Source organism: Cyanistes caeruleus, unplaced genomic scaffold (assembly GCF_971803275.1).
Source record: "Cyanistes caeruleus unplaced genomic scaffold, bCyaCae1.hap1.1 HAP1_SCAFFOLD_99, whole genome shotgun sequence".
NCBI lineage: Eukaryota > Metazoa > Chordata > Aves > Passeriformes > Paridae > Cyanistes > Cyanistes caeruleus.
Window position 1 is genome coordinate 460,486 of NW_028255901.1, and position 26,120 is coordinate 486,605.

Genomic DNA, 26,120 nt, shown 5'->3' on the forward strand with positions numbered 1-26,120 from the left:
GTGGGCAGAGCTCTGTAACTGTGTGTGACACTTGTCTGTGGCACTGTGGGGGTGGCCAAGGGCACCTTCCCCGAGCTGTGTGCAGAGGAATCCACAGCAGCCCAGGCCGGGGGTGCTCAGTGGCCGCTCAGTTCCGCTGACTGGACGCGGCTCTGGCCGCTTCCCTTGGAGCGTCTCCAGGGAGGGAACGCTGGGGCTGCTGGCCCGGCTGTGCTGTCACTGCCAGGGGAACGCTGGGGCTGCTGGCCCGGCTGTGCTGTCACTGCCAGGGGAACGCTGGGGCTGCTGGCCCGGCTGTGCTGTCACTGCCAGGGGAACGCTGGGGCTGCCCCGCTCCTGCCCCACCCCATCAGCTCTGCCAGCGCCTCCAGGGGACACAAAGGCTGAGCCAAAGGGTGAGAGTTGCATAAGGGGCTGAGCTGGCATCTGGGACTGTCACGATCTGCAAGGTGGGATTCGTGATGTGGTTCTTTTAGTCGGTCTTAGAGTACAAAAGATTATCAGCAAACCAAGGACTTAAACAGCAAAACACACTTTATTGAGTGCTCATCAGCACTAATATGCAATAGAGCTAAAAGAAGAGAAAGCAGAGCATAAGGAACAGAGAGTAAGGGGATTATAGCTACCAACGTCGAAGTCCACTCAGCTGTCCAACGACGCAGAGTCTTCTGTTGGTTGGGGAGATCTCAAAGGAAGGTAAGTTTGGGGTATAATTTTATAGTCTTTTGCAAAGCGAGGGGTGCAGGGCCAAAACCAGAGGAGATTGATGATCATTGTGATGAATTCCATTGCGCGGGGAGCAGGTGTAGGGTACAGAGCGATCCATGTCTTGCAAGTCTTTGCTCACCAGCAGGAACAAGGACAAGGTGTTGTGGAAAACCCATTGCACCGGGTACCACGCACAAGCCTCTGCTCACCAGCAGGAATGAGAGCCATGAGTCGTGGAAAACCCGTTGTTCAGGTTACCAAGCCTCTGCTCACCAGCAGGAACGAGAGCAGTGTACTGTGCAACCACCTGCAAACAATCACTGAGCAAACATCCATCTCAGCTAGGCCCAAACCCCCAAACCAAGTCCCTTGTGATATTCAGGATCTCAGTCTCTGTCCTTGAGACAGTTGTGAGACAGATGAGGGAATCTTCGGACCGTCTCTTACAGGGCTTCAAGCACAACTCCAACCTCCCCATCCACCGGCACATTCACACTGGGGAGAGGCCCTATGAGTGTCCACAGTGTGGGAAGAGCTTCTCAGACAGGTCTAACTTGGCCAGACACCAACAGAGGCACCGGTAAGGGAAGCCCTGTGAGTGCCCCAAGTGCAGGAAGAGCTTCATGTGCTGCCCCAGCTCCATCCCCCATCAGAGGACCCACGTTGGGCAGAGCCCTGATGACCCACGTTCCCAGTGATCTGTGTTGGGAACACACTGGGCTGGTGGTCATTTTATTTTGGCCCTGATATTCTTTTAATTCATCTTCATCCCTTTAAAACAGACAAAATTTGGGTAAAAGTCTACAAATTCATCAAGGGCATCTAAAGCCTCACTTTTTCCTAGTGCTTAAGGGAATCTGGGATTCAAGGAGATAATGGGGAGGATTTGGGGACTGCGGGAGTATCTGTTGTAGTATTCTCTATTTTTTGTCACTCAAAGAGATGAGAGGATTCAATCTGTCACCTCAAAACCACTCTATGCCACTGAAAAGTACTCATTCCCACCCAGAATTCCTGGATTCCACAGCTCCTCAGGGTGTGATGTCTTAAGTTTTAGCTTTCCTATTTTTCATATTCTGCACTGCCTGAGTTTGTAGCTTTGAACTTCCTATTGTTAGTGAGCTCTCTTCACAGAGCAGGTAGACAAAACAATTCCTTTTGTAGCTTGATACCAAGGACAATCATTATAAGTTCCATGTCCAAAACTATGAACAAGTGTGGACTGAAGAGAGAAAACAGGAAGGATGGGACTTCATCATCTGAAGCTCTAATTGGACCATGAACCCAAATACGGAGATGGACCTAAACTTCTAAAAATGTGCGACCTTGTGATCAGTTGTCCATTTGTGTGACATTTGTTTTTGGTCCATCTTGGGTGTAGCCCTGGCCAGGCTCTTGTACTGCCCAAGGTGTATCCTTTAAGGCCTTTTAATAAACTTTATACTTAACTCTGTCCAGCCTCTGTTCTAGGTCAGCCTTCTGAAGGCATCAGGTGGAATGGGGTTGGAAGGGGATTGGGCAAAATGGGATGCAAATCAGGAGGGGTGAGATGGGTATTGGGTGGGATGGAGTTTGGGAGGTGTGAAATGAGGAAAATAAGGCTTGGGAAGGGGATCTTGATGTCCAGCAGAGATGGGATGGGTTGGGGTTGGGATTGGGGATGTGGGGTGGGGTCTGCAATGAGACAGCCAAAGTTTGGGGATAATGATCAAAGGGGGAGCCCATTACTGAGTGAGTTTTGGGATATTTCACATTCCTGAAGAGATTTTGGGGTATCTCACGTTTCTGAGGCAGTTTTGGGGCACTCCCCAGCTCTTTGGGGGCTCCTGAGAGCAGCTCCATGGAGCCCCATTGCCAGGGCTGGTTGCCATGGGCACGAGCTCAGAGCTGTAGCCAGAGTGCGTTGCCTCAGCGCTGGAGAGCAGAGAAATGATGAATGGCCCCAGACATCTCCAGGGTGTGTTTGGTGTCAAGATGAAAAATGAGGGTGGAACCACTATGCTTTGAGATGATTTATTGTGCAAGTAGCTCGATAAGATATCAGTCTCAAGGCGTGAGATTTATAGAGGAGCAACAAGTCAGCCATAGCTTGTGGAAGTCAGAGTTTCTTCTCCCCACAGCAATATATAACATTTTGGTCCAATAGGCTAATGGAAAACCTCTCAGACTATTCACTGAGTCCTCATAGAGGTGTAGCAAACATCGTTTATTTCTATCTTTAGCACACTTTTATAGGGTCCGACAGGGTTCACAGGGCTTAACAGGCTACTACTGGTTAACACGTATTGTTTACATTCTTTTCCATGTACAGAATGCCATTGTTTTTCTTTATTCTCGCTGTTCCAGGAGAGTTTCAAAGACACTGCTTTTAATATTGTCGCCTGAATTAAAAGCTGGGTTGTGCAGACAGGCTTTTACTAAAATATCATGCTTTTCTCTATTAAAATGTTCCCTTACAGTAAATACAGGATATGTTATAATAAACAGAGTCCCAGGACCTTTCTTTTGCTGCCCAGGGTGTGTGGTGCATAGGGGAAGTGAGGGAAAAGGGGGCTTGTGCTCAGCAACCTGTCAGGGCGTGCAGTGGTGCAGGGAAATGGCCAGAAACCCTTGGCCTTTGGTGGTTCTGCTGAAGGCACAAGCCCTGTCCCAGCCAGGAAGCGCCATCTGTGTCCTTGTGCCCGTGTGGTGCTGGCTGGGTTGCTGAGGGCTCCCAGGTGCCTCTTGATCCAGCTCCTCTGGAGCTCCTGTGGGGCTGCGGCGCTGCTGCCGGGCCAGGCTGGGGGAGACCCTGAGGGGACGGGGTGCTGGGAGGCCATGCAGGGATGAGGGGCTGTGGAGGCCCTGATGGGACAAGGCAGTGGGAAAGCACAAGGGGGATGTGTGAGGGAGTGGGTGGCAAAAGGTTCCAAGGGGACAGGAGGCCCCTGAGGGGCCGGGGTGGTGGGAAGCCCTGAGGAATGAGGTATCAGAGGCCATAAGCAGCCTCTGGGCAGCCGCCTTGTTCCTGACACCCGGCTGCTCCGGTGCTTCCACAAAATGTCTCCCAGGCCTGCAGCAGAAGCCCTCGAAGCTGGGACAGCACCTCTCCAGGAAGGTGGGGACAGCCCGAGGTGCCATGGCTGGGGACATGGAGGGCAGGGGGTGCTGCCAGGCCACGGCCACTGGGTGCCTCCAGGAAGGGGCAGTGGGCAGAGGCAGGGCTGGCTGCCAGCCCAGGCCCTCGCGGCTGCCCAGGCCATGGTGCTGTGACCGAGGCTCCCCTGACACAGAGCTCGGGGCCCGCAGAGCTGCTGCCACCATGGGGAGGGTGGCGATGTCCCCTCCGGCAGGGCTGCCCAGTGGCTGCTGCCCAAGCGGCTCTGGAGCCCACAGAAACAGCAGCAGAGTGTGCCCAGGAACAGCAGCAGAGTGTGCCCAGGAACAGCAGCAGAGTGTGCACAGGAACAGCAGCAGAGTGTGCACAGGAACAGCAGCAGCCCCAACGTCGGCACCTGCGCACTGAGGTGTCTGCAGCAGCCGGGTGCCAAACAGGGGGAGGCTGTGGGCACAGCTGCCTTCGGTTTGGCAAAAGGCTTCAGCAGAATTGGCCACAATGGCTTTCTCTTCACTTGAAGCCTCACAGCAACACGTGGCAGCTTCAGCTGCAGCTTGTGCCCCTGACTGACTTGGATGGCCGTGCCTGAGGGTGGGCTCACCTTCCACACTCAGGTGTCCCAAGGCAGCGGCATTGGCACCATTGTGAGAGAGAGAGACTCTGATGGGACACAAGCCCTGCGCTGCAGCTGCCCTCCCTCTCTTCTGTCCAGGCACCTTAAAGACACATGAAATAAAATCCTGGACTTGCTTGGAACAAAGGAAGAAGCAGCAGGCACTGAAAAAAAGCAGGGATTTACACGGCTCAGTTTTGGTCTCCACTTGGGGAACCACAGAATCCCGGAGCACTTTGTGTTGCAAAGTATCATAAACATCATCCAGTTCCAACCACCCTGCCATGGGCACAGGTGGTGTGCAGACACAACTGTCACTAGAACTGGAAGAACACTTCTCCATGTTGACCTTTTCTTCTCCTGGATTTCAAGCAAAGATGAAAAAATCATCTGGTGAATCACAAATGAATACTGTAGCTCACAGAACTAGGAGTAGGAGTCTCCAGTGGCCCATGGTGTGTCCATTCAACCATTGTTAGATTGTCCAGTTGGAGCTCAGCACGGTGCAGCCCGGGCACAGGCACCAGGCTGGTCCATTTCAGCATCCCAAAGTCTTTGTGGCTCCCTGTGCACCCATTGCCTCCTGAATCTATTATTGAATTCCCAGTTACTGCTGTGCAGAACATGAGAACACAGGAATAGCTTGTTTGGCTCATTCTTGCCTTTGCTGCTCCTGCCTAAAGTAATCATCAGGACTATATGCTGATGGAATGGGATCGCCAAACAGCAGGGACTTTGTCTGTAATGTCTAAAACTAAAACCTTGTCTGACTGTTCAGACACTCTAAAATCCAGGGTGAAATTGACAGCTTTGGTATGGAAGAATACTAGGAATTTTGACATGTGATTTTTCTAGTCAAGGATTTTAATGCCAATGAGGAAACTACAAAAATATTAAAACTTATTTTCATTGGAAACCCCTTTGAAATGGCATCAGGACACCTACAGGGGACAGGGTATGACACCGGGGACAGTACTTGGCAGTTCATGGCTTCAGATGTGGGAGATAAATATTTTGCCCGGGTTCAACCGGAAGATCAAGTTTTCCCAGAGTTTTGATTGACTGGTCATTGCAGGTAAATTTAATAAATGCAAAAGGATGTAAAAGCACAATTTCTGGAGAATGTGCACTAGGGAGAAAATTGGGAGAAAACCTTGAAAACAGTCAGCAGGCTCTGGAAAAATTTTAAGAAGTTAAAATTAAAAATAGATGTAGCTCTGTGACTATTCAGGCAGGACTCTGTGTCTGGAGGAAATGTTTTCCTTGCATCAGCTGCAACACAGACAGACATGCAACAACTGGGGCCTTGAACATCAGAGACTGGGCTAATGTTTCTCCCAGAAGAACAGACAGAAAATCACACTGAAACATGACAGTGCCTCTGTACAATCTAACCATCCTAGGAAACTCAGCAGCTGATGGTGTTTTTGTGCTACTGCAAACCCCTTCCATGAAAAACATCATTCCAGGAAGGAGCAACATCATCTGACAGATAGCAAGAGTGGCCAGCAGTTGCTCCAGGAGCTCCTGCCAACAGCCCCTGCAGGAAGGAGCCCAGCCCCCAATGCACGTGGGCTTTGGCTGCCCTCTGGCACAGAAACCCCCCAGGGGCACAGGGCTCTGGGGCAGGAGAAGGGCACCAGCACTGCCAGGGCTTGGCTGGGGTGGCAGGTCTGTCTTGGTGGGGACACTGCCACACCTGCTGATTTCAGTGCTGCCAGGCCCCTGTGCAGATTCTGTGCAAGGCCCCGTGCCCTTCCTGCTGCGGCTGCGTTGGCAGCCCTGGGGGCTCCTTCTGCTGCCCTGAGCCTGCAGAGCAGGGCAGCGTTTGCTGATGGTTTGAGGCGTTCCTAAAGATCCTGTTGGGCTGTCTTAGACACTTTGGGCAAGGGATTCCTTCCAACCTGGGCCACGTTGGGGGGCATGGGGGCAGCCCAAGGGCAGGTGGCAGTGTGTGCAAGGGCCCTTTGTGACACATGGTCACCATGGGATGGAAATGGACAGGGTGTCAGAGAGCCCTTTGTGACATGTGGTGACATAGGAGCTGGCGGTGACAGGGCCATGCCACAGTGCCCAGTGCACGCGACGGGACAGGACGCGGCAGAGCGGTGCTGTGAGGAGCCCCCGCACAGCGCACTCGTTTGTGTCGGACCCGGAGCTTTTCCAAGTCTTTACTTGTACAGGTGACCTCGTGGCAAGACTGCGGGCCTTGGTGGCCCGTGGCTTTCCCGAGGCTTTTCTTTTGCAGGTGCCTGCGGGGCAAGACTGCGGGACTTGGTGACCCGTGGCCTTCCCAAGACTTTTCTTTTGCAGGTGCCTTCAAGGCCAGACTCTGGTACTTGGACCTGGAGCTTTTCTGAGGCATCTCCCATCCTTCTGGCCTCTGTCCTCAAGGTGAGACTGTGGGACCTGGTGACCACAGTCATTTACGAGGAGTCTCCAGTCATTGTGGCAGGAGCCCTCGAGACCAGACTGCAGGACTTGCTGTCCTGTAGCCTTCCTGGGGCTTCTCTCTCGCAGGTGCCTTCAAGGCACAACTGCAGGACTTGTTGACTCAGAGATTTCCCACGGCATCTCTCTTTAAGGTGCCTTCAAGGCAAGATTGTGTAATGGCGGGCATATTCCTCAGCGTCTTCAAAGTGTTCAGGGGGAAAAGAAAGACAGACCCTGGACCTTCCCTAGCACAACAGCCGGAAGAGCCAAAGAAGTTCCAGCCACTGCAGGATGGTGAGTGGCAGAACTGGGCCACAGGGCTGATGGCTGCAGTCAGCTGGGCCCTGCCCCATCCCATCCCATCCCATCCCATCCCGTCCCCTCCCGTCCCGTCCCGTCCCGTCCCGTCCCATGTGGACATGCCGAAGGACAAGACAGAATAGGGGCTGGGGCTGACACCTGGCAGTGGCTGTGCTCCATCCCCTGAGCCATCCCAGGGCTGTCCCTGCCTGGGGGGTGCAGGGCTGGGCTGTGTTCTCCGGCCTCTCCCGCAGCCCCTCGGCTCTGGCTGCTCTTTGCCAGATGCAGCCATGGAAAAGACACAAGAGCAGGAGCCTGCCCGTGGCCGCTTCCGAAGAGCAGCGCAGGTACCTGCACCCATCCCCACCTGGGCTGGGCCTGCTGGCACTGCTCAGCCCAGCAGTGGAGCTTGGAGCACTCCATGGAACATGCCTCTCTCCCCTGTCCTTTGTTCTCCTTGCACAGAGGTTCCGCAAATTCCTGCGCATTCGGCGTAGAAGGAACACCACAGCAGCAACTGAGGGCGCAGCTGAGCCTGACTGCAAGCTGACCGAGCTCCAGGCAGAGCCTGATGTCAGCCCAGATTCAGCTGAGCACTCACAAGAGTCTGACGCTGCAGTGGAGCTTGACAGGGCAAAGGCTGACATGGCAGGGACTGAGGGCATTCAAAATGATGACACCGGAGGGACTCAGGGCATCGCAAAGGCCAACAGGACACCCACTCCCACTATAAGCCAAGAGCTCATATGGGATTATTTCAAGGACCCTCGTATTTCTTCTGACGTTGTTGAGAAGAGAGCTGCTTCTTCTGAGCAGCAGGTACCCAGTCAGGTACTGGAACTGGAGGTCTCCCACGATCCTGTTCCCCCTCACGCCACATCCACAGGGCCCCCTCAGCCTTTGAGGCCAGCAGAGCATGACAGGAAGGGAAGCACTTCTTGGGGGAAGCTGGGGAAGTTGCTGCCTTGGACAGCACTCCATGTCTTCCCCATGCCTCCTCCAGGTGCCAGCTACTGTGAGGAACATTCACCAGAGTCTGGTGTCCCATGTCACTGTGGATGTCAGGCAGCAAATTGACATTATAAGGCTGGCTGAAGAACACCCTGCTGATGTGGTGCTGGCCCTCCTGCGCTGTGCCCCATCGTGTGACAGGTATGGGGCCCACGTGCCTTGAGAGCTCAGGGCTCACCAGCCTTTAGGGCCCATGGCCCTGCACAGCCTGTCCAATGGGCTCTGCCCAAGAGGCAGAGAGGTCCAGGAGCCTCGGGCCCCTCTGTGTCCTGATGCTGCTGCCAATGCTCCCTCCCTGCCCCTCAGGGCACCAGGGCTCTGTCACCTGGGTCCCCACAGCTACACAGGGCATGGCTCTGTGACTGAGACACCCCTGACACAGAGCTCTGATCCCACAGAGCTGCTGCCATGATGTGGCAAACCATAGGCTCGTCAGGACCAACAGTAGAGAAAGTGCTGCCAACACTGCTCTGTGTGATGGAGAACTGGCCCCTTTGCAGCACCTGCACCTCTGATGGAGACAACAAGGACGTTTTTCCCTTGAGTGTGAGTTTATGGAGATGGCCTTTGATCACCTGGAGCTTGCTTCCCCAGGAGCTCTCTGTCTTCTCCCTGCCTAAGGTGCTGGGCTGAAACCTGGGCTAGGGGCAGGCTCAGGGGGCACCAGGCCTGCTGCTCCCCCTGTGTCTCCCCTCAGGCCCTGTCCCATGGACACCTCGGCACTGAGCACTGCCTTGGTGTGCTTCTTTTGCAGGCAACTCTGGTGCTCTGGGTGATTGTCCAGATGCCACAGTGCTGCGAGGCGATGATGCTTTATTCCGCCCGTCTGTTTCTGGCTCTGCTGTTCCATGTTGTCATCACCACTCAGCAGATGCCACCAGTGGAAGTTGACAGCTTCTGGATAACATGCCGGGAGCAACACCGCCTTCCCAGCAACCCCAACAGGTGCCAGTCCTCCTGTCCTTCCCACGCCCTTGTGGCTGACACCAGTGCACTCAGTGTGACCTGGGCTTTGCTCTGCACACAGGTTTGCAGTGCAGGCCACGAAATCTCTGCTCTGCCGACTGCGGTGTGAGAGTGTGGTCATGGAAATGGGACGCAAGCGTGGCTGGGACACGCTGCTCTGTGCTGACACCCAGCACTATGCCGTGGGTCTGCTGGCCAGGTGAGCCTCACTTCTCCCAACTGCCTCTGAAATCTGTGCCCTGTGCCTGGGGTGTGTCACACAGTCCCTGTGGTCCTGGCCAGAGGGCCTCGTCACTGAGGGATGGCTAAGCAGACTGGAAAAGGCTGAGAGGAGGGTGCCCAAAAGGAGCCACTTCCCAAAGCACCCATGGTCCCTCCAGGGATTCTGGGGAAAGGCCAGATCTCTGTGACTCTTTCCTGGGAGAGGTTTGTCCCCCCGCCCCCCCACCATCAGGGTCTTGGTGCTGTTTTCCCCGGACAGGGAGATGCTCCGTGGCTTGATCCCCTTCTGTTCCCATATTGCACTCGACCTGCTCAAGTCACTCAGAAGGGAGGAGCCATGCTGTGATCTGTCCTTCCTGGCATTCCTTGTGGAGGTGAGCCCGATGGCCAGCACTACCTCACTGAGCTGCCTGCCAGCCCTGTCCCCTTGCATAGCCACAGCTGCCTGGGACGGTGCCCGCGCCCTGTGCTGCTGCCTGGGCCCAGCCCTGCCCAGTTCCAGGCTCCTGCCAGCCGGCTCCCCTGTCACTGCCCTGTGCCTTTCAGGTCCTCGAGTGCTTGGACTTGACTAAACACGGTGACAGTGTCCTTGAGATCACATCAAGGCACCTGCAGAGCGAGTGCAGGCAGAGGCGTCGCCTGGCGCTCAGAGGCCTCGTGGTGCTCAGCAGGGAACCCTCGATGGTGAGGACAGGGCAGCAGCTGAAGCTGTGCTGGGGAAAGCAGCTCCTTGGGCTGGCTGGGCTTCAGGAGCTGAGGCAGCTGCTCCCAGCTCTCCTGCCTCACCTGCCTGAGTGCTTTGGGACAGCCCTTTGGCCTCTGGGCCTGGCAGCAGCAGGGTGGGGTTGCAGTGCCAGGGCGGTCTTGGCACTGCAGCCGTTCAGAGCTTCCCAGCACTGCCTTGTGTTCCACACAGGCCATAAGAATGTGCAGCCTGTCTCGAAGCCTTCAGGAGCTGCTGGGTGATGCAGATGGAGATGTAGTTGGCATGGCCCTCCGTGTGTTCATCAGTATTCTCAAGAATAAAGACATCATGATATGCAGCACCACTGCCCCAAAGCTGGCTCAGGCACTCCTGCTGCTCTTTGACCATGTAAGGCTCTGTGCCCCCAGACACCGGCATTGGCTGCTGCCCAGAAACTTTGTGTCTTACAGATTTCTGGGCCTTTGCCCAGGTGAGCCTGGGGGAATTGGTATTAAGGTATTTTTCTCTTCTTTTCCTCCAGGACCACAGCCATGTGCAGTTGCTCTCCCTTGATCTCTTCTTCAAGGCAATGGACTTGGTAGTGGATGAGGGAAAGAAGCCCCTGGAGAAGATTTTGAACCAGAGCCTGCTTCCACTCTTCATCCACTGCCATGATGAGAACCAGCATGTGGCAAAGGTCAGGTTTTGTGTGATGCTGGTGCATCCCTGGGAGGGGCATTGGCTTCCTCCTGTCCTGGAACCTTCCAGGCTGCGGCTTCCTCGGGGCCCTGTCACCCAGACAGGAGTCCTGTGCCCTGGGCTGCAGTGCCATCTCTGCATCTCTGCTGCTCTCCAGGCCTCTCGGGAAACGCTGCTTCGTGTTGCCGTGTTCCTCAAGAGGAGGAATCTGAAGCAGCTGATTAGGAAGGAGCAGCTATCAAAGTTTGCTGAGTGTCTGGTAAGGGCAGCCCGGATTAGCTCAACTTTGAGAAGCCCCCTGGTCCCGGTGCTCAGTGTGTGGGGCTGGCAGCTGTGGCCCCTGCCCGGTGCTGCACCCAGGGGCACCAGCCTGCGCCCCACACGCTGCTCCCTTCCCTGGGCCGCACGGCTTCTTCTCCAGGCTCCTGTGGCCCCGAGCCGGGTGTCAATGGAGCCCCACACTGGGGCTGCGGGCGGGGCGGCACCGCGGCTCCCCGGGCAGCAGCCGGCCCTCTGCCCCCTCCAGAGCCCGGCGCCAGCGGCTGCTGGCCGGGCCTCAGGGCTGGGCGGGCACGGGAGGCCGGGGCTGGCCGCAGGCAGTGCCCGGCCGAGGGGCAGAGCCCGCACCAACCCTTCCCTCCTGCCGCTCTCTGCAGCTGGCACAGGACAGGAACCGAGCGGCCGAGCACCTGCGCCGGGCCCTGCCGTACCTGCAGAGCCCGCAGGAGACCCTGCGAGAGGCGGCCATCAGGTTCATCGGTGAGCCACGAGCCCGGGCTCCCTCCCCGCCCCGCCGCAGCTCGGCCCCGGCCCCGGCTGCTGCCCCGGCAGCGGCACCCGGGCCCGGCGCCCTGGAGCCCCGGCTGCCCTCGGGGCTGCTGCTGCCGGCCTCTGGCAGCCGTGCCCTTGGGCTGACTCAGGATGCGGCAAGGGCCCGGGCTGAGCCCTGCCGGGGCGGGAGGCCGTGTGGCCACAGGGCTGGCAGCGCCGCTGGCAGGGAGCTGTGCCGCTGGGGCCCTGACAGGCTCTGTGTTCCCAGGGATGGCCGGGCAGCACCTGAGGGGGAAGAAGAAAGAGCTGCAGGCCCTCATCGAGGGTGAGTGAGGGCTGGCAGTAAGGGGCTGGCACTGGGGATCTGAAATGCCCGGGCAGGGAGCTGTAATCCGTGCCATGGCTTCAGAGGGCTTCTCTCTCTGTGTGGACACCTTGGTGGTGTGGGAATATCACAGAGAGATTTCAGGGATGCAGGGCGAGAGATTTGGGTGGTGATGTAGTTGGGAGAGATTCGTATCCAATACCTTGCAGGTGGTCCTGTTGGCCCCTTAACTCCTGTGGCCACAGTAAGAGCAGGCTGGGATGGCCCTGGCAGGACTTTCTCCTAGGATTCCCACAGATCCAGGCTCTGATCGTGGCTCTGTACCCCTCTCTTCCAGCACTTCAAGCCCTGAGGAGAGATGACAACCCTTCTCAGTCAAACACAGATCTTCGGGAGATATTCTCTAAAAGAGCTGCAGAGCTACGTTTGTCTGCTAGCTTAGGAGAACCAGTCTTCATTTAAGATGCTGTGGAAAATGAGACTACGCTGAGACCAGAAGAGACCAGCTGGAGCTCCAGGCACTGCTGATGACTTGCACAGCTGAGCCTGTGGGAAGCTTGCATGGCTTCAGCCCTCTCCCCCTGCCTGTAGATAGCTCTGTCCCTGCAGCCCTCAGACACTGCCCATCCCTTCTTTTTCCCTCCACTTTCCCTCCCTTTTGGTAGCTCCCTCCTTCCAGCCCTCAGACACTGCCCATCCCTTCTTTTTCCCTCCACTCTCCCTCCCTTTTGACAGCTCCCTCCTTCCAGCCCTCAGACACTCCCCATCCCCTTTTTTGCCCCTCAGCTCATCCCTTTGCTTCGCATTTCATCAATAAACAGTTTTCCTTTTTCACTTGACCTGCATCTGTGTGGAGCTGAAGGGTCACAAATCCAGAGCGCTGTGACACACAGGCCCCTCCTGCCGTTCTCTCCTGCGCCGTGTTTTGTGCAGAGACGCAGAGGAAGGAGCGCAGATCAGGCTGGAAAGGTCCCTGTGCTGAAGGCCCGGCTCCACAGCATTGTGGAGTTCAAGGTGTTACTGAAGGCCAGTAGTGGGACAAGGAGCCTGTGTGTGTCAGGGACCAAAGTTGTGTCTAAGGCCCTGCCGTGTTCTGTCCTCTGTTGTGCATGTTGAAAGGTTAATGAATAAAGCCAGGTTCAAAAACCCTCCTGGAAAGGCAAAATCCCAATTTCAGCAGCTTTTTCCACTTTTGCATTGCAGGTATTGATGGATCTACTGGAGAGGGAATGTTCATCCCAAATTTCTGCCCGTTTTTCTAGGAACACTCCAATGACAGTACAATGCCACCTGTACTGATTCAGTCTTCTGAGGTTTTTTGGGTTATTCTCTTTTGGGATTTAGGGGTATGGAAGGTGGGGAGAGAGGCAGGACACAATCCAGATCCGAAAAAATCCCATACAGCACTGGAAATGAGGAAAACATAGTGGAAACAAGAAGAAAGGAACTGGGGGAAAAAGGATTTTTAAGAAGGAAAAATAGGGAAAAGAAAGGACATAATTCCAGACAAATCCACTGGTAAAGAATAATTTGGAGGTGGAATAGGAGAAATTCCAGCCCAGCAGGCTACCAGGGCCTGGGAGGGCCCAAATTTTTTATTTTATTTGGGAACTTTTTAGGGCTTTTTAAAAATATTATTGGATTTTTTTTCAGGAAGATCCCCCTTTTCCTTTCTGATGGGACTGGAAGGCAACTCCTGCTCCTGCAGTGCTGTTTTTGCCCATCCTCATTCCTGAATATTCTTAGAAACGTCTGTAAAACGGTGAAAATGATGATGGACTGTGGCCTTTTTTCATTCTCAATACTTGTGATGCTATTGGAGTGAAAAGAAGAGGGGGAAAAAAAATAAAAAATGGGAAAAAATATTTATAAATCAGAATTTTACCATCTATCAGTGCCTGGCTTTTTGTTACAAAGTTTATTAAAAAGAAAAAAAAAGGTGGTTGCAGTGGGTGACTCCCTTCTGAGGGGAACAGAGGGCCCCTCATGCTGACTGGAGCCATCCCACAGGGAGGTCTGCTGCCTCCCTGGGACTCGGCTACGGGGCATCACTGAGAGACTTCCTGGGCTGATCCAGCCCTCTGGTTATTATCCACTGCTGCTACTCCAGGCTGGCAGAGATGAGACTGAAAAGAGGAGTGCCAGGGCAATTCAAAGGGACTTCAGGGCACTGGCTGAGTGGTTGATAGGGCAGGAGCACAGGTAGACTTTTCCTCAGTCCCTTTGGTGGCAGAAAAGAAGTGAAAGGAATAGGGGAGCCCACATTATCAACAAGTGGCTCAAGGGTTGGTGTCATCGGCAGAATTCTGGGTTCTCTGATCATGGGGCAACTTTTCTGGCACCAGGCCTGCTGGAACTGGATGGGCTGCATCTCTCTTAAGGGTAGAAGAATTTTATCTTATGAAGTGGCAGAACTCACTGAGAGAGCTTTAAACTAGGTTTGAAGGGGGAAGGGGATGCAGCTGGGCTGTCTGGAAGCAGCCCCAAGGGTGGTGAGCCTGAGGTAGGGGTGAAATCAGTAGCCCAGCTGAGGTGCACGTACACTGTAATAAATGAAATTCAGCCAAATTTATCAATAACAATTTTATTGAAAAATTTGCAAAATCAAATGATGAAAATAGCTACAACCACAGTCAGCTTCGAGCTCAGGATCGGCACTGGGTGAACTCTGAACCAGCCTCTGTCACACTGATTCCCCCAAGTTCACCACCTGTCTTTTGGAGAGATGAGTTTTGATACAGTTTTTACAGCTTGAGGCTGTGCAGTCTCAGTTTTTTCTTTCTTCTGAAGTTTGTTGCATATTCATATTTTCTGTTGGTTTTTTAACTAAGTTTCCGAGAAGGGAGGAAAAGTCTGAGTAGATTTTATGAGAGCTGAGTACTGAGGTGCACGGTCCGGAGAATTTTTCTGTTGGATTGTTAACGAAGGTTCCGAGAGAGGGGGAGAGTTACGGGAACTGGGTATTGAGATGCACAGTTGTCCTGGGGTGATTTTACCTTTAAGATAGCTTTGGGAGCTGGGAGGAAGTTGAAGCTGCAAGAGGCTGATAAGAGTTCTTCCTCTGACCAATTATTGGTCATTTCTGAGAATTGGCGGTGGTTTTAACCATTGAGAAGTGAGATCAACTTGTGAACACCACCTTAAGATGTAAAGCCAGGGTTCTTTTGTTCTCTTTGGTTTCTGGCTTCTGACGAGGTAACAGGGCTCTGTCTTGGCCTCCCCACCCCCCTCCAGGCTGGACAAGGCCACAGAGGGTGGGGGGGAGAAACGGAGCCGGCCTGGCTTGGTTTGCAGTTTCTGCTGCTGAACTGAAACCTGACACCATGAACATCTGCAGCTTTCCAGGACTTTAACTCTTTTTCTACTTAGATGAGACTGACAGATTACTCCTTTTTCCCAGAGAGAGAGAAGGAGGAGAAAGAGAGAGATAACATGAAGAAGACATCATAAAACCCTCAAAGACAGTGAAGAAAAGAGTTAAGTTTTAGATGAGGAAGAGAGAATAAAGAGATGCTATAATTAAGCTGAAATATTTTTCTATTAAAGCTATGGAGATGGACAATAGTGTTCTGAAAAAGAGCTCCTTTAATTCAGAGCATATTGGAAGGAACAGAGTGGTTCAAAGTGTGGATTTTGAGCAAAAGGTGGAGTAATTGTGATACAGTGAAGTGCTGGAACAGAGGTAATAATTGAAGTAATAGTTGAAGATTTGGAGCCTTGAGAGGCAAAGAGAAAAATTTCTGTTTCCAGGGAGGCTCACAAAAACCCATGAAGAGAACTTTTGCCTTTGAATCCTTAAAAATGACATCCCTAGACTCATTTGACCCATAACACACCTCAGAGCGATGTGAAATGGGAGGAGTGAACTGATGACAGATTTCCGGGCAGCTGGCATCAGAGAAATAGAAAGCTATAACAGAAATAGTTTTCTTGTGAGAAACTCCATAGATTAGCAGAAGAAGGCTTCTGTTTCTCTACAAAGACTGACAGGAATTGGGACTGTTTTAAACACCAAAGTTCCAAAGTTTTTTGTCTCTATGTTGTCATGTGAACAAGGGAATGGTTGGGTAGTGGGGGATAAAAGGGTTTTCTGGAAGTTATTCTTGTTTTCTTATTCTTGTAGTTTTGTTAATAAACTTCCTTTATTTCCTTTTAAGTTTAAAGCCTGTTTTGCTCTTGCTCCAATCCATATCTCACAGCAAGAAATAAGTAAGTTTTCTAGTAATTTTTTAGTTACTGCTTTAAAACCACGACAATGTGAAAGAACAATTCCTCTTCTTGGTTTAAGACCAAAACTGCAACATTTAAAGTTGTTTTATTAAGCCGTGGAGACAGAGAGGAGACTGTGGACTAAGGCAATGGCTGAGGTTGCTGTATCTTAAGGAAGAGCTGTCAGTACCAAGTTGTTACTCAATTTTTTTCTGCTTTGGGCAGAATATTCAAAAGATAGACAACTTCTGACAAGCAGTAATCCTTTCCTTATACCCCAAGTATTTGGGTGCTTCAGGACATTTATCACAGCTGCCAAAACTGGATTCACAACCTGTGAGTTTCAAAAGGAGAGCGAGATTTTGCCTGTTCTTGTTTTGGGAAAAGGGGAAAATATTCTCATTCCTTCTCCTCTTTCTTTGCCTACATCTTTTTCACCGACTTTTGACTGGACTCAGCTCAGTGATAAACCATCCACAGGAGCAGCCAGGGCTCCTTGTGGCTCTTTCCTAGTGAGGAAGCTGTGCTGAAGCCGCACCTCCTGTAAAATGCACTCAGCATTTTACATACTGAGCTTTCCTATCAGCCTCCCACATCTCAGCCATTCCGTGCTGGGAAATGACAGACAGGGCTGCAGAGTGATGGGGGGAGGAGGGGAGGGGAGACAGTGCTTCGTTTTATTATCCCACTTCAGCCTGATTGCTGCAGTGGTATCTTAAAAGTGAAAAGATTTGGAAACTAGATTTCTGGTAATTAGCATTGAGAATATTGTAATGCCAGCAGCCAGCCTCTTTCACCGAGGATTTACTTCTCTGGGATGAAATTGCCAGGCTCTCACATCCTCTGATCTCCTCAGAGAACCAGCTCTCACACGTGCTGGCAGACAGCATCTCTGGGCTCAGGATCAGGGGCAGGTAGCAAAGAGGGGACTCTGTCTGTCGGGGCTGGGGAAAATCCATCTCGTCCTTCAGGAGGGAGCCCATGCTGCCAGTGCTACAGCAGAGTGTTTGCAGGCACTGCTGTCACCACATCCTGATGTGAAACTGCTGCCATTTACTGCCCTGGCTGAGGCTGGGGTCCAGCACACATAATAAGAGAGGAGCTTGAAGCAAGTAGTCAAGAGTGAAGGGAGTGTGAGTGTCAGATATTGATGATCCAGCGTGCCCAGTCTGCAGCTGCACTACTGGGGGAAACCGAAAGAAAGTATCACAAAAGCAGCAGGCATCACAGGTGGCCTTTCACTCTTTCCTGGACAAAAGATAGATTTAGGTAATAATTCACCTAATAATAGATTAGGTAATAAAGAATTAGGCTGTATGAACCTTCCTGAGGAACTGTGCTTGTAACACAGGCAATGGTAAAATATCAGCAAAAGCTGCAGCACACTCAGGCAGCAGACACTGTCTGAGACAGAGCAGAACAAACCATTTGGATCCCCAAAATGACTGCTCACATGAGACCACAACCTCCTGATCACTCCCTAGGTTTGTACCCATTTGGGGGGATATTTTGGAATATATCTTGGCACAGGCAAGCATGTGCATCCAAACCAAGGAGTTTGCCAAAGAGAAATAGAGGAAACTTGCTACCCACCAGCTGTGATCCTGGCCAGGAGCTTGGGCAATAGCACATGAACACCTGTTTTCATTTGCTGAGTGGTGCTGTGACACAGGGGTGAGCAGTGACATGAAGCTTTTCATCTGGCCGTGATCTGCTTTCAAAGCTCTGTAAACAGCTCTTAGCTGAATATACCATGTAACTTTATTTTTTCCCCTTTGTTGCACACAGTTCATCCTCAGAGGAAGAAGAGCCCCTGTGCTCATCTGGGCTTGGGAACAGCAGCTCCCTTGAACACAGCAGGCATTCAACCTGAGGCTGAGCAGGTTCAGGCACTGAGCCACGAAGCTGTAAGTGTGCAGGCTTGCCTTGCATAAAGAGGGAATTGTGAGTTGTTAACTGAGGGAGAGAGCTGCTGGTTGGAAATAAGAGGAAATGCATTAATAGAAATTCAATTTAAGTTAAGAAAAAAAAAAAATAGGAGACCAGCCTAGTTAATTTCATAAGGATTCATGAGTAAAAAAGTAAGACCTTTAGTTAGGAAATAATTGCACACTTATGACCTGAGGCAACAGTCAGAACTTGCTGAAAACAAAATGGCACATGTCATTAAATTTAATAATGCTTAATTATAGAATCATAAATATTTGAGATTGGAAAGGCCCATCAAGTCAGTTAAGTCTCCCTCCTTATCAATGCAAGACTGTTCCCATATGTTGCACATATGCTGGTATGTTTTCTACAGACTATTAGAACCCATTGTCAGGAGGATTTGCCTTAAATTCCGCAGTTTTCTCTTTCTTAATTTCATTCCATTACTCCCTGATATACCTGCTTGTTTCCTGCTAAGTAATTCCTTTCCTTCCCTAGGGTGTGTGTGTGTCAGTCAAACATCTGTAGATGGTTGAAATGCCTCTCCTTAGTTATCACTTAGCCAAACTAGACATATTGATTTAGTTCTTTCAATCTTCCTCATGGGTAAATCCCTCTAGTCCCTTAATTATTTTGTTGCTCTTTTCTGAACTCTGTCTTTCCAAACCCTTCTTGTAGTCATATTAAATGCAGTATCCTAGTTCTTGTCATCCAGAACCATGGAAAAATCAGGGGTGCTGTTGCATCTCTGTTGCAATGTGATGTGTCTGACCCACTATAATATTTTTTCCCCTGATCTATCATGCTGAGCACCATGCAAGGCTGTAGAGAGGTCAAGAGAACCTCTGTTTTTAAAACTCTGCCCTGCAGCTATTCCTTACGGTGCTGTCAGCAGGGAAGACATTTTGTCTTCTAAAACCTTACTTCTGATAGTTTTTCCCATCTGAAAACTATCTGGGCCAGGGGCAGCACCCAGGGACCTGCCCTGCCTGGGGGAACTTATACCTGGATCTTATAACTAAGTATCAGAAACAAGGGCACACACTCTGTATTCCAGACTCCAACATTTTATTCTTATTCTTAATTTTCCATGTTTTAAGTACTACTATGTCTTCATCTACTTCAGCTTCTACCTCTTCTTCCTAATATTCCTATTCTTATTCTTTATCATTTTTTGGTTTCTGGACGGTCTTATGCAGGTATTCGTTGAGGGGGAGGTGGGTTTGGGGTTTTTTTCTTTCCTACTATTACTTCCTAAACACAACTTTCTTTTCTTTTGTTAGAATTGTGTGTGTTGCAGTCCAGCAGGCCGCCGTCGTGTCCTGGGAGCAACACCTCCTGTCTGTGTCCATTCCTCATGGCCAAAGTGCCCCAGGATCAGCATGGAGTCCTTTCCGGAGGAGAGGAAATGGCCTTGGAGTGCAGCAGGGAGGAGCTGGAGCCAGTGTCCCTGCAAAGGGCCAAGAGCCGTGTGGCTGTGGCCCTCGGGGACCCGGTGCAGGGGTGCCGCTGGCGGTGCCAGGCTGCCGCTGGGAGCCGATGACTTTCCAGGTGCCTTCCCGGCCGGACGATGGGCCGGGATGCGGCGCTGAGCCCCGGCAGTGAGGGTCCCCCTTTGGGTGCCACTTTGGGCTGCCGTGTGCCCTCGGGGAGCCGCCCCGGGGGTGCTGCAGAGCGGCCAGGGCCAGCTCGACCCGCAGGGCCAGCGCAGGCCGGGGCAGCCCGTGCGGCTCCCTCGGGGCGCCGGGCAGGCCGCGGGGCAGCCGCCATCTGCAGCCCGGCGCTGCTGGCAGCGGGCGCTGATCCTGTGGCTGTGCCGCCAGGCAGGGGCAGCGGAACAGCCCCCGCAGCCCCCACAGCCCCCGCAGCCCCCGCAGCACCCGCCTCAAGAGCGAGCGGCCTTTCCTGTGGGGAAGCGGCTGCCCAGGAGAAGAGACATCTTCCACCGTGGCTTGGGCTGCCAGAGGGCCAGGCCCGGCACAGAGTTGCTCTTGCGGGCACAGCTCGGGCTCCTGGCACTCCACCCAAGCTTCTCGAGGGACAGGCAGCAGGATTCCCTCTTGGGCTAAATCTGCCAGTCTCTGCTGCCTGGCCTCTTCTCCTTCCTCGTGCAGCTCCAGGACGCTCACCTCATCCCAGTCATCGTCCTCCCGCTGCCAGGCCTTGAGCTGGCTGCACAGGATGTTGCAGTATTCCCTGCTGTCCTGAGCCAGCTCTCCATCACTGTCATCATCCCAGCTGGACCTGGAGGATTTTCTCTTTGCTTTGCCTCCAGTCACCTCCTGGCCATCCTGGCACAGCTCTTGCTTGCGGCAAGCTTCCCAGTCCAAGAGTGCCCGGCGGCTCGTGCCTTCTCCTGGGGACAGCCGCTGCTCAGGAGATTCTTCCCAATCTGAGAATTCCTGACAGTGATCGCTGTCCGCCTGCCACGGCTCCTGCTCCCTGCACTCGTCCCACTCGGAGACAACTGGGGAGGGCTCTTGCTCCCTGCCCTCATCCCAGTCCCAGAAATGCCAGTAGCTCCCCCATACTTGGACCAGCTCTTGCTCAAGGCCTTCATCCCACTCAGAGAGCTCCTGGCAGCTCTGGGCTTCTCCTGGGGACAGCTGTGGCTCAGTGCAGGCTTCCCCTGGAGTCCCTTGCTGGAACTTGTTCATTTCTCCTCGGCAGAGCTCTGGCTCTTCCTCAGCGCAGGACTCCACGGCTCCTCTCCTCCCTCTGCTCGCCCTCTCAGCCTCCTCCTGCTGCTCCCTCAAGGCCTGGGCTCTCTGTGAGCCAGGCCAGGGCCTGTGGGGCTGGGACTTGGGCTTCGCCTTCTCCTCCTCCGTGCCTGCAGTCCTCTGGCGCACACAGGTACCTGGACACAGCCACTGTCTTGGGACTGACCCAGGCCCCACAAGCCCTTTATATACCCCCAGCCGGGGCGGGGCTCTGCCATGTCACAATGGACTTTGGGCACCGCAAGGTCCTGCGTCACCACGGCCCCCGGCACCCCGTGCCTGTGTCACAAAGGCCACCCCGGCACCCCGTGCCTGTGTCACAAAGGCCACCCCAGCACCCCGTGCCTGTGTCACAAAGGCCACCCCGGCACCCCGTGCCTGTGTCACAAAGGCCACCCCAGCACCCCGTGCCTGTGTCACAAAGGCCACCCCGGCACCCCGTGCCTGTGTCACAAAGGCCACCCCGGCACCCCGTGCCTGTGTCACAAAGGCCAACCCGGCACCCCGTGCCTGTGTCACAAAGGCCACCCTGGCACCCCTTCAACAGCCCAAGGCACCAGGAGCGGCCTGGAGCAGCCCAGGCCTTGGGGGATTGCAGCCCCTTCTTCTGAGCCGCTCCTTCAAATGATCAGGAGTGGCTGGGGCCAAGTGAAGGTGCAAAAGGAGACCGTGTGTGTCTTCGTTTGAAAGACAGGGGCCTGCTAAGGGAGGCAGGAGGCTCCTTTGCAATGGAAAATGTAAACCCCCTCGCTCCCAATTATTATCCCTTTGAAAGGCACTCTCTGGCAAAGATAGGAGGACAGGAAGAACAGTTTGTGCTGCTTTTGCATGAATTGCTATTTGGTGAGCAGGGAAGAAGCCCCCCATGGAAATGATTTTCCTGAGAGGAGCTGCTAAGCGAGAGCTGCCCCTGTGCCAAGCAAAATCCAAGAGCTGGCTAGCTGTGGGAACTGACTACCTATTAAAGCATTTAAAAAGCTGGATCCACCTCTGTGATATTGACATTTTGCAGACAGGCAAGCCAGGGAAATCTCTCTCTTGCTTCCACCTTTGAGGAGGTACCCGGCTGCCGGTCGGGCCGGGCCCCGCTGCACTGCGGCCCTTGCAGTCGTGCTGACAGTGGCCACAACAATCCTTAAAGCTTCAGGGTCCCCTGACACCCGGGCAACCGAGGAGGAAATTAAAGGAGCTGGTTCGCTGGAGTCCCCAAAACCAACTGGAACAGGAAAATCAAGTAGGGATGAGGCCCATAAAGCCTGCGCAGCACAGGAGCAAAGTGCAAAGACCAGGCCTAGGGGCAGACACAACAATATCTAGGGGAGGTGTGAGGGCGCAGTCTGAGGGCATGGGTCCAGACACAGACTGGGGTTAGAAAGATGCAAAATACTGCGACAAATTGCAACCAATTAGGGGAGAGATACAGGAAGATTCTAGAAACATAACTTTCAGTGGGGTGACTTGATGAACGTATGAATTGCCATCAAGCCTTTGGCAAGTGCTTCCCAAGGCTTGAACTCAAAGCCTGCTGCTTCAGGGCTGAAGTCTTTCTGGCCCTGTGTCCCAGAAGGGCTGAATCGCACAGGCTCGGCCTGGCGGGGCCGGGCTGGCCCCAGCAGTGACCGGGTGGGGACGGGAGGCTGCGGGACCCCGGCTGAGGCTGGGCCGGACCACGGCTGCTCACACCTTGCCGAGCCTAGGCCGTGCCCCGCTGCCGGCCCCCGCTGAGCTGGAGTCCGCTGGGCTCCGGGAGGAGCTCCGGGTGGGTCCAGGCCCCCTCGGCCACGGCCTGTGTGGCACATGGTAATTGAAAGAAATTGGCCAGGAGACAAGACTCCTGTTTGATGCCTTTATTAGGATTCAGCTCTTGGGGTGGGGGGGGCCCAAGGGATTGCTTGCATCACAGCTGTTCCCACGCTGTCAGCTCCAAGGAGGAGACACAATTCAGCTTTGCAGCACACACTGCAGAGCTGGGGCTTCCATCCTCATGAGAGTAGCCAGGGACCTGTTGTCCTGGTTTGCTGTCTAGGGTTGTCAGTCCTTTCCAGTCCTCTTTAGGTCATGGTGATGCCGGAAGATGGTTTCTAAGCAGGTTTAGGTGATGCTGGGAGATGATCTTGCATCATAGCTTGCTCTAATATGTTTCCTTGTCCTTTTATTCTTCTGTTAGCTCATTGGTTTGGTGTCCTGCATGCCTTAGTTTGCATATTACTGGGTTACACAGCTTCCTGGGAGTTTCTTTGTTCTAGTGTGGCACAGGGACCATGGGAGTTGCCTCATTCTGTGGCACACCTTTCTAATGGGTTGCTTTTGTTAGTTGGATTTAGCCCCCATGGGAGCAGCTCTGTTACAAGGTAGCAGGGAAGTAAGGGAAAGGGTACAGGAATGTCTCATAAGAACCTTTAAAACACTTCAAAAAGTGGTAAGTAATTAACATTACTAATAACCATCAGAGCAAACAAGGGGTACAAGGTTCACAAATGGGATAAGAACATTAACTGTACCTAACTAAACACAGTATTTGATCTGGGGTGGATTTCTTGAGAGATTTTATTCATGACATGTGCCTGCAAGGATGCGGCACCTCTCTGAGCTGGGGGAGAGGCCAGGGCTGCACAGGGGGGATGTTGTTGGCAGCTCCATGAGGACGCTCTGGGACGCTGCCCTGGGGTGTCCAGCGCAGTGGGGATGGATCAGCCCCTGCTCTGCTGCTCCTTCCCGTCTCCCCCAGGGACCTTGCAGAGCCCCAGCCATGCTGTTTGCCCCCAGCCTGCCCACGGCCAGCCTGGGGCTGCTCACGGGGGTTTTCTGTGCTGAGCTTTGGCCTGGCCGTGTTCTTGAGAGAGCCTGGGCAAGGAGCCTGGAGCCCCCAGGCCCTGCCCTGAGGCGTCAGCGCTGCCCCAGCAGTGCCCATGGCCTGTCCCTGCTGCAGCCCCGGCACTGCCACCCCCAGGGCTGTGCCCGGCCCCGAGAGCACTCAGGCCCTGCAGCAACACCAGGGCCAGGAGGGCAGCGGGGCAGTGGCACGGGAGCAGCACTGGCAACACCAAGTGCTGCTGCTCCTGGGCACAGCTGCTGTGCCAGCACTGATCTGCCCCAGCTCTGCACACAGACACTGCTGCTGCAGCTCCAGAGAAAGGAACAAAAGGGGCATCTCTGGAGAAAACTTTGCTGGGAGATCCTTTCGTTCATTGAAAGCCACCAAGAGCACAGCTCCTCATTGACACAGTCTTTGGCCACAGGGAAGATGGAGAGAAACAAAATGAGAAATGGCACAAACAATGACATTTCATTGTGGACAGGATTAAAAAAGGAAAACACAGAAAACCTCCAAAATTAAACCAACAGGAAGTATCAAAGGTGATTTTTATTATAAGTGATTTGCAGAAATGTTCCAGCAGTTTAATGTTTCTGAAACCATCCAGTGATCATTCTCCACACTACAGCCTTGAGCTCCTGGTTCCTCAGGCTGTAGATGAGGGGGTTCAGGGCTGGAGGCACCACTGAGTACAGAACTGACACCAACAGATCCAGGGATGGGGAGGAGATGGAGGGGGGCTTCAGGTGAGCAAACGTGCCAGTACTGAGGAACAGGGAGACCACAGCCAGGTGAGGGAGGCAGGTGGAAAAGGCTTTGTGCCGTCCCTGCTCAGAGGGGATCCTCAGCACAGCCCTGAAGATCTGCACATAGGAGAAAACAATGAACACAAAACAACCAAGTGCTAAACAGGCACTGAATGCAATGAGCCCAAGTTCTCTAGTGTAGGAATTGGAGCAGGAGAGCTTGAGGATCTGTGGAATTTCACAGAAGAACTGGCCCAAGGCATTGTCGTGGCAGAGGGGCAGGGAAAATGTATTGGCTGTGTGCATGAGAGCATTGAGAAAGCCACTGGCCCAGGCAGCTGCTGCCATGTGGGCACAAGCTCTGCTGCCCAGGAGGGTCCCGTAGTGCAGGGGTTTGCAGATGGACACGTAGCGGTCGTAGCACATGATGGTCAGGAGGGAAAGCTCTGCTGAGATGAAGAACAGAAAGAAAAAGAGCTGTGCAACACATCCTGTGTAGGAGATGTGCCTGGTGTCCCAGAGGGAATTGTGCATGGCTTTGGGCACAGTGGTGCAGATGGAGCCCAGGTCAGTGAGGGCCAGGTTGAGCAGGAAGAAGAACATGGGGCTGTGCAGGTGGTGGCTGCAGGCTACGGCGCTGATGATGAGGCCGTTGCCCAGGAGGGCAGCCAGGGAGATGCCCAGGAAGAGGCAGAAGTGCAGGAGCTGCAGCTGCCGCGTGTCTGCCAATGCCAGCAGGAGGAAGTGGCTGATGGAGCTGCTGTTGGACATTTGCTGTGGCTGCACATGGGGACCTATTCATGGACAAAGGACAGTGGCAAGCCAGGAGAGGCTGCTTTGAGCCAAACTTGGGCCATTCCCTGTAGATTATCCCGCTAGGACTCACCCACCCTTGTTTCTGCTCTGGGAAAACTTCACCCAGGTCCCTGACTGAGCTCCAGCTGTGCTGTCTGAGTGTGCCAGGAGCAGCCAGGCCCGTGCCTGGGGGCTCTCCAGGAGCCATCCCTGCCCTGCTGCCCTGGGTTTGTGGCCATGCAGGAGAGGGACAAGGCTGGAAATTCAGGATTTGTCAGAAGAATCACTCCTAATGCAGAAGGGCTTGTTGCCATCTGCACACACACTTCTAAAGTATAGCAGGAGTTGGTTTTAGGAATTGTTTTACTGCCCAGAGATCATTCCTATTCTCTGAGGTCAGAAATCCCCAGCATTTCTGCTGCACTCAGAGTTTCCCACTGAGAGATGTGAGAGGCAAAGGATTCCCTGTGGCTTAGGGAAGGTGAGGGGCTGGATGGGCTTGTTCCCAACTGCCCTGGGTTTGCACCTTTGGCTGGAATCAGAGCACAGTCACACTCCTGTGTCACCCTGGCATAAACTAGACCCTGCCCAGAGCAGAGGGATCCCTGAATGTCTCACCCTCTCTAAAGGTCTCTGGGCAAGGGCTCAGCACCCCCCTCTGCCAAGGACACTCACGGCTCCCTTGGCAGAGCCAACAGCATTTCCTCAGCTGTGGCATCTCTGCCCTTCCCCGTGGGACATTCAGGGAACTCTGAGAGGCTCTGGCACAGATTTGCAGCCAGGAGGGCAGCTCAGAGCTTGGAAGGACACAGCAAGGAGATGCCCAGGTGTGCCCATGATGGGATCTCAGGGAGGGGGCTCAGCTCATTCCCCTTTGCCATGGACTGCTTTGCCCACAGCCCCACAGGTCACAGGGAAGCTGGGACACCCCATTCCCATGGACACACCTGCCTGGCAGCAATCCCAAGGGCAGGGCCTGACTCAGCTGCTGCAGATGCCAGAGCCTCCCTGAGAGCCCCAGATACCAATGACAATATCAGAGCAGTGCATTTAGGCTGTTTAGGAGCCTCCCAGCA

The 26,120-nt window shown here is 53.6% G+C and overlaps 3 protein-coding genes across 3 annotated transcripts in view; 1 reads left to right on the forward strand and 2 right to left on the reverse strand.

Annotated features, from left to right (window-relative positions):
* Positions 1–26,120, reverse strand: part of LOC147646411 (uncharacterized) — a 584,263-nt gene that overhangs the window by 255,613 nt on the left and 302,530 nt on the right. The gene's annotated exons all lie outside the window — the stretch shown is intronic.
* Positions 6,482–12,669, forward strand: LOC147646420 (maestro heat-like repeat-containing protein family member 7). The gene is made up of 16 exons (XM_086873473.1): positions 6,482–6,812; positions 7,004–7,145; positions 7,434–7,498; positions 7,617–7,970; positions 8,155–8,303; positions 8,561–8,708; positions 8,917–9,107; positions 9,190–9,327; positions 9,610–9,724; positions 9,897–10,034; positions 10,267–10,443; positions 10,577–10,732; positions 10,892–10,993; positions 11,391–11,493; positions 11,774–11,830; positions 12,168–12,669. The coding sequence occupies exons 2-16, from the start codon at positions 7,028–7,030 to the stop codon at positions 12,290–12,292; spliced, it is 2,136 nt and encodes a 711-aa protein (XP_086729599.1). The 5' UTR covers positions 6,482–6,812; positions 7,004–7,027; the 3' UTR covers positions 12,293–12,669.
* On the reverse strand, positions 24,088–25,020 carry LOC147646421 (olfactory receptor 14J1-like). Its single transcript, XM_086873456.1, has one exon. It carries the CDS (start codon positions 25,018–25,020, stop codon positions 24,088–24,090), a length of 933 nt encoding a protein of 310 aa, XP_086729582.1.

What these genes read in the sequence shown, in the direction of transcription:
- LOC147646420 (XM_086873473.1), top strand. Translation starts at nt 7,028, where the DNA reads ATGGCGGGCATATTCCTCAGCGTCTTCAAAGTGTTCAGGGGGAAAAGA. An exon ending in GCCGTGGGTCTGCTGGCCAG is followed by an intron (nt 9,328 to 9,609) that starts GTGAGCCTCACT and finishes TTCCCCGGACAG; the next exon opens with GGAGATGCTCCGTGGCTTGA. An exon ending in GCTGCAGGCCCTCATCGAGG is followed by an intron (nt 11,831 to 12,167) that starts GTGAGTGAGGGC and finishes CCTCTCTTCCAG; the next exon opens with CACTTCAAGCCCTGAGGAGA.
- LOC147646421 (XM_086873456.1), bottom strand. Translation starts at nt 25,020, where the DNA reads ATGTCCAACAGCAGCTCCATCAGCCACTTCCTCCTGCTGGCATTGGCA.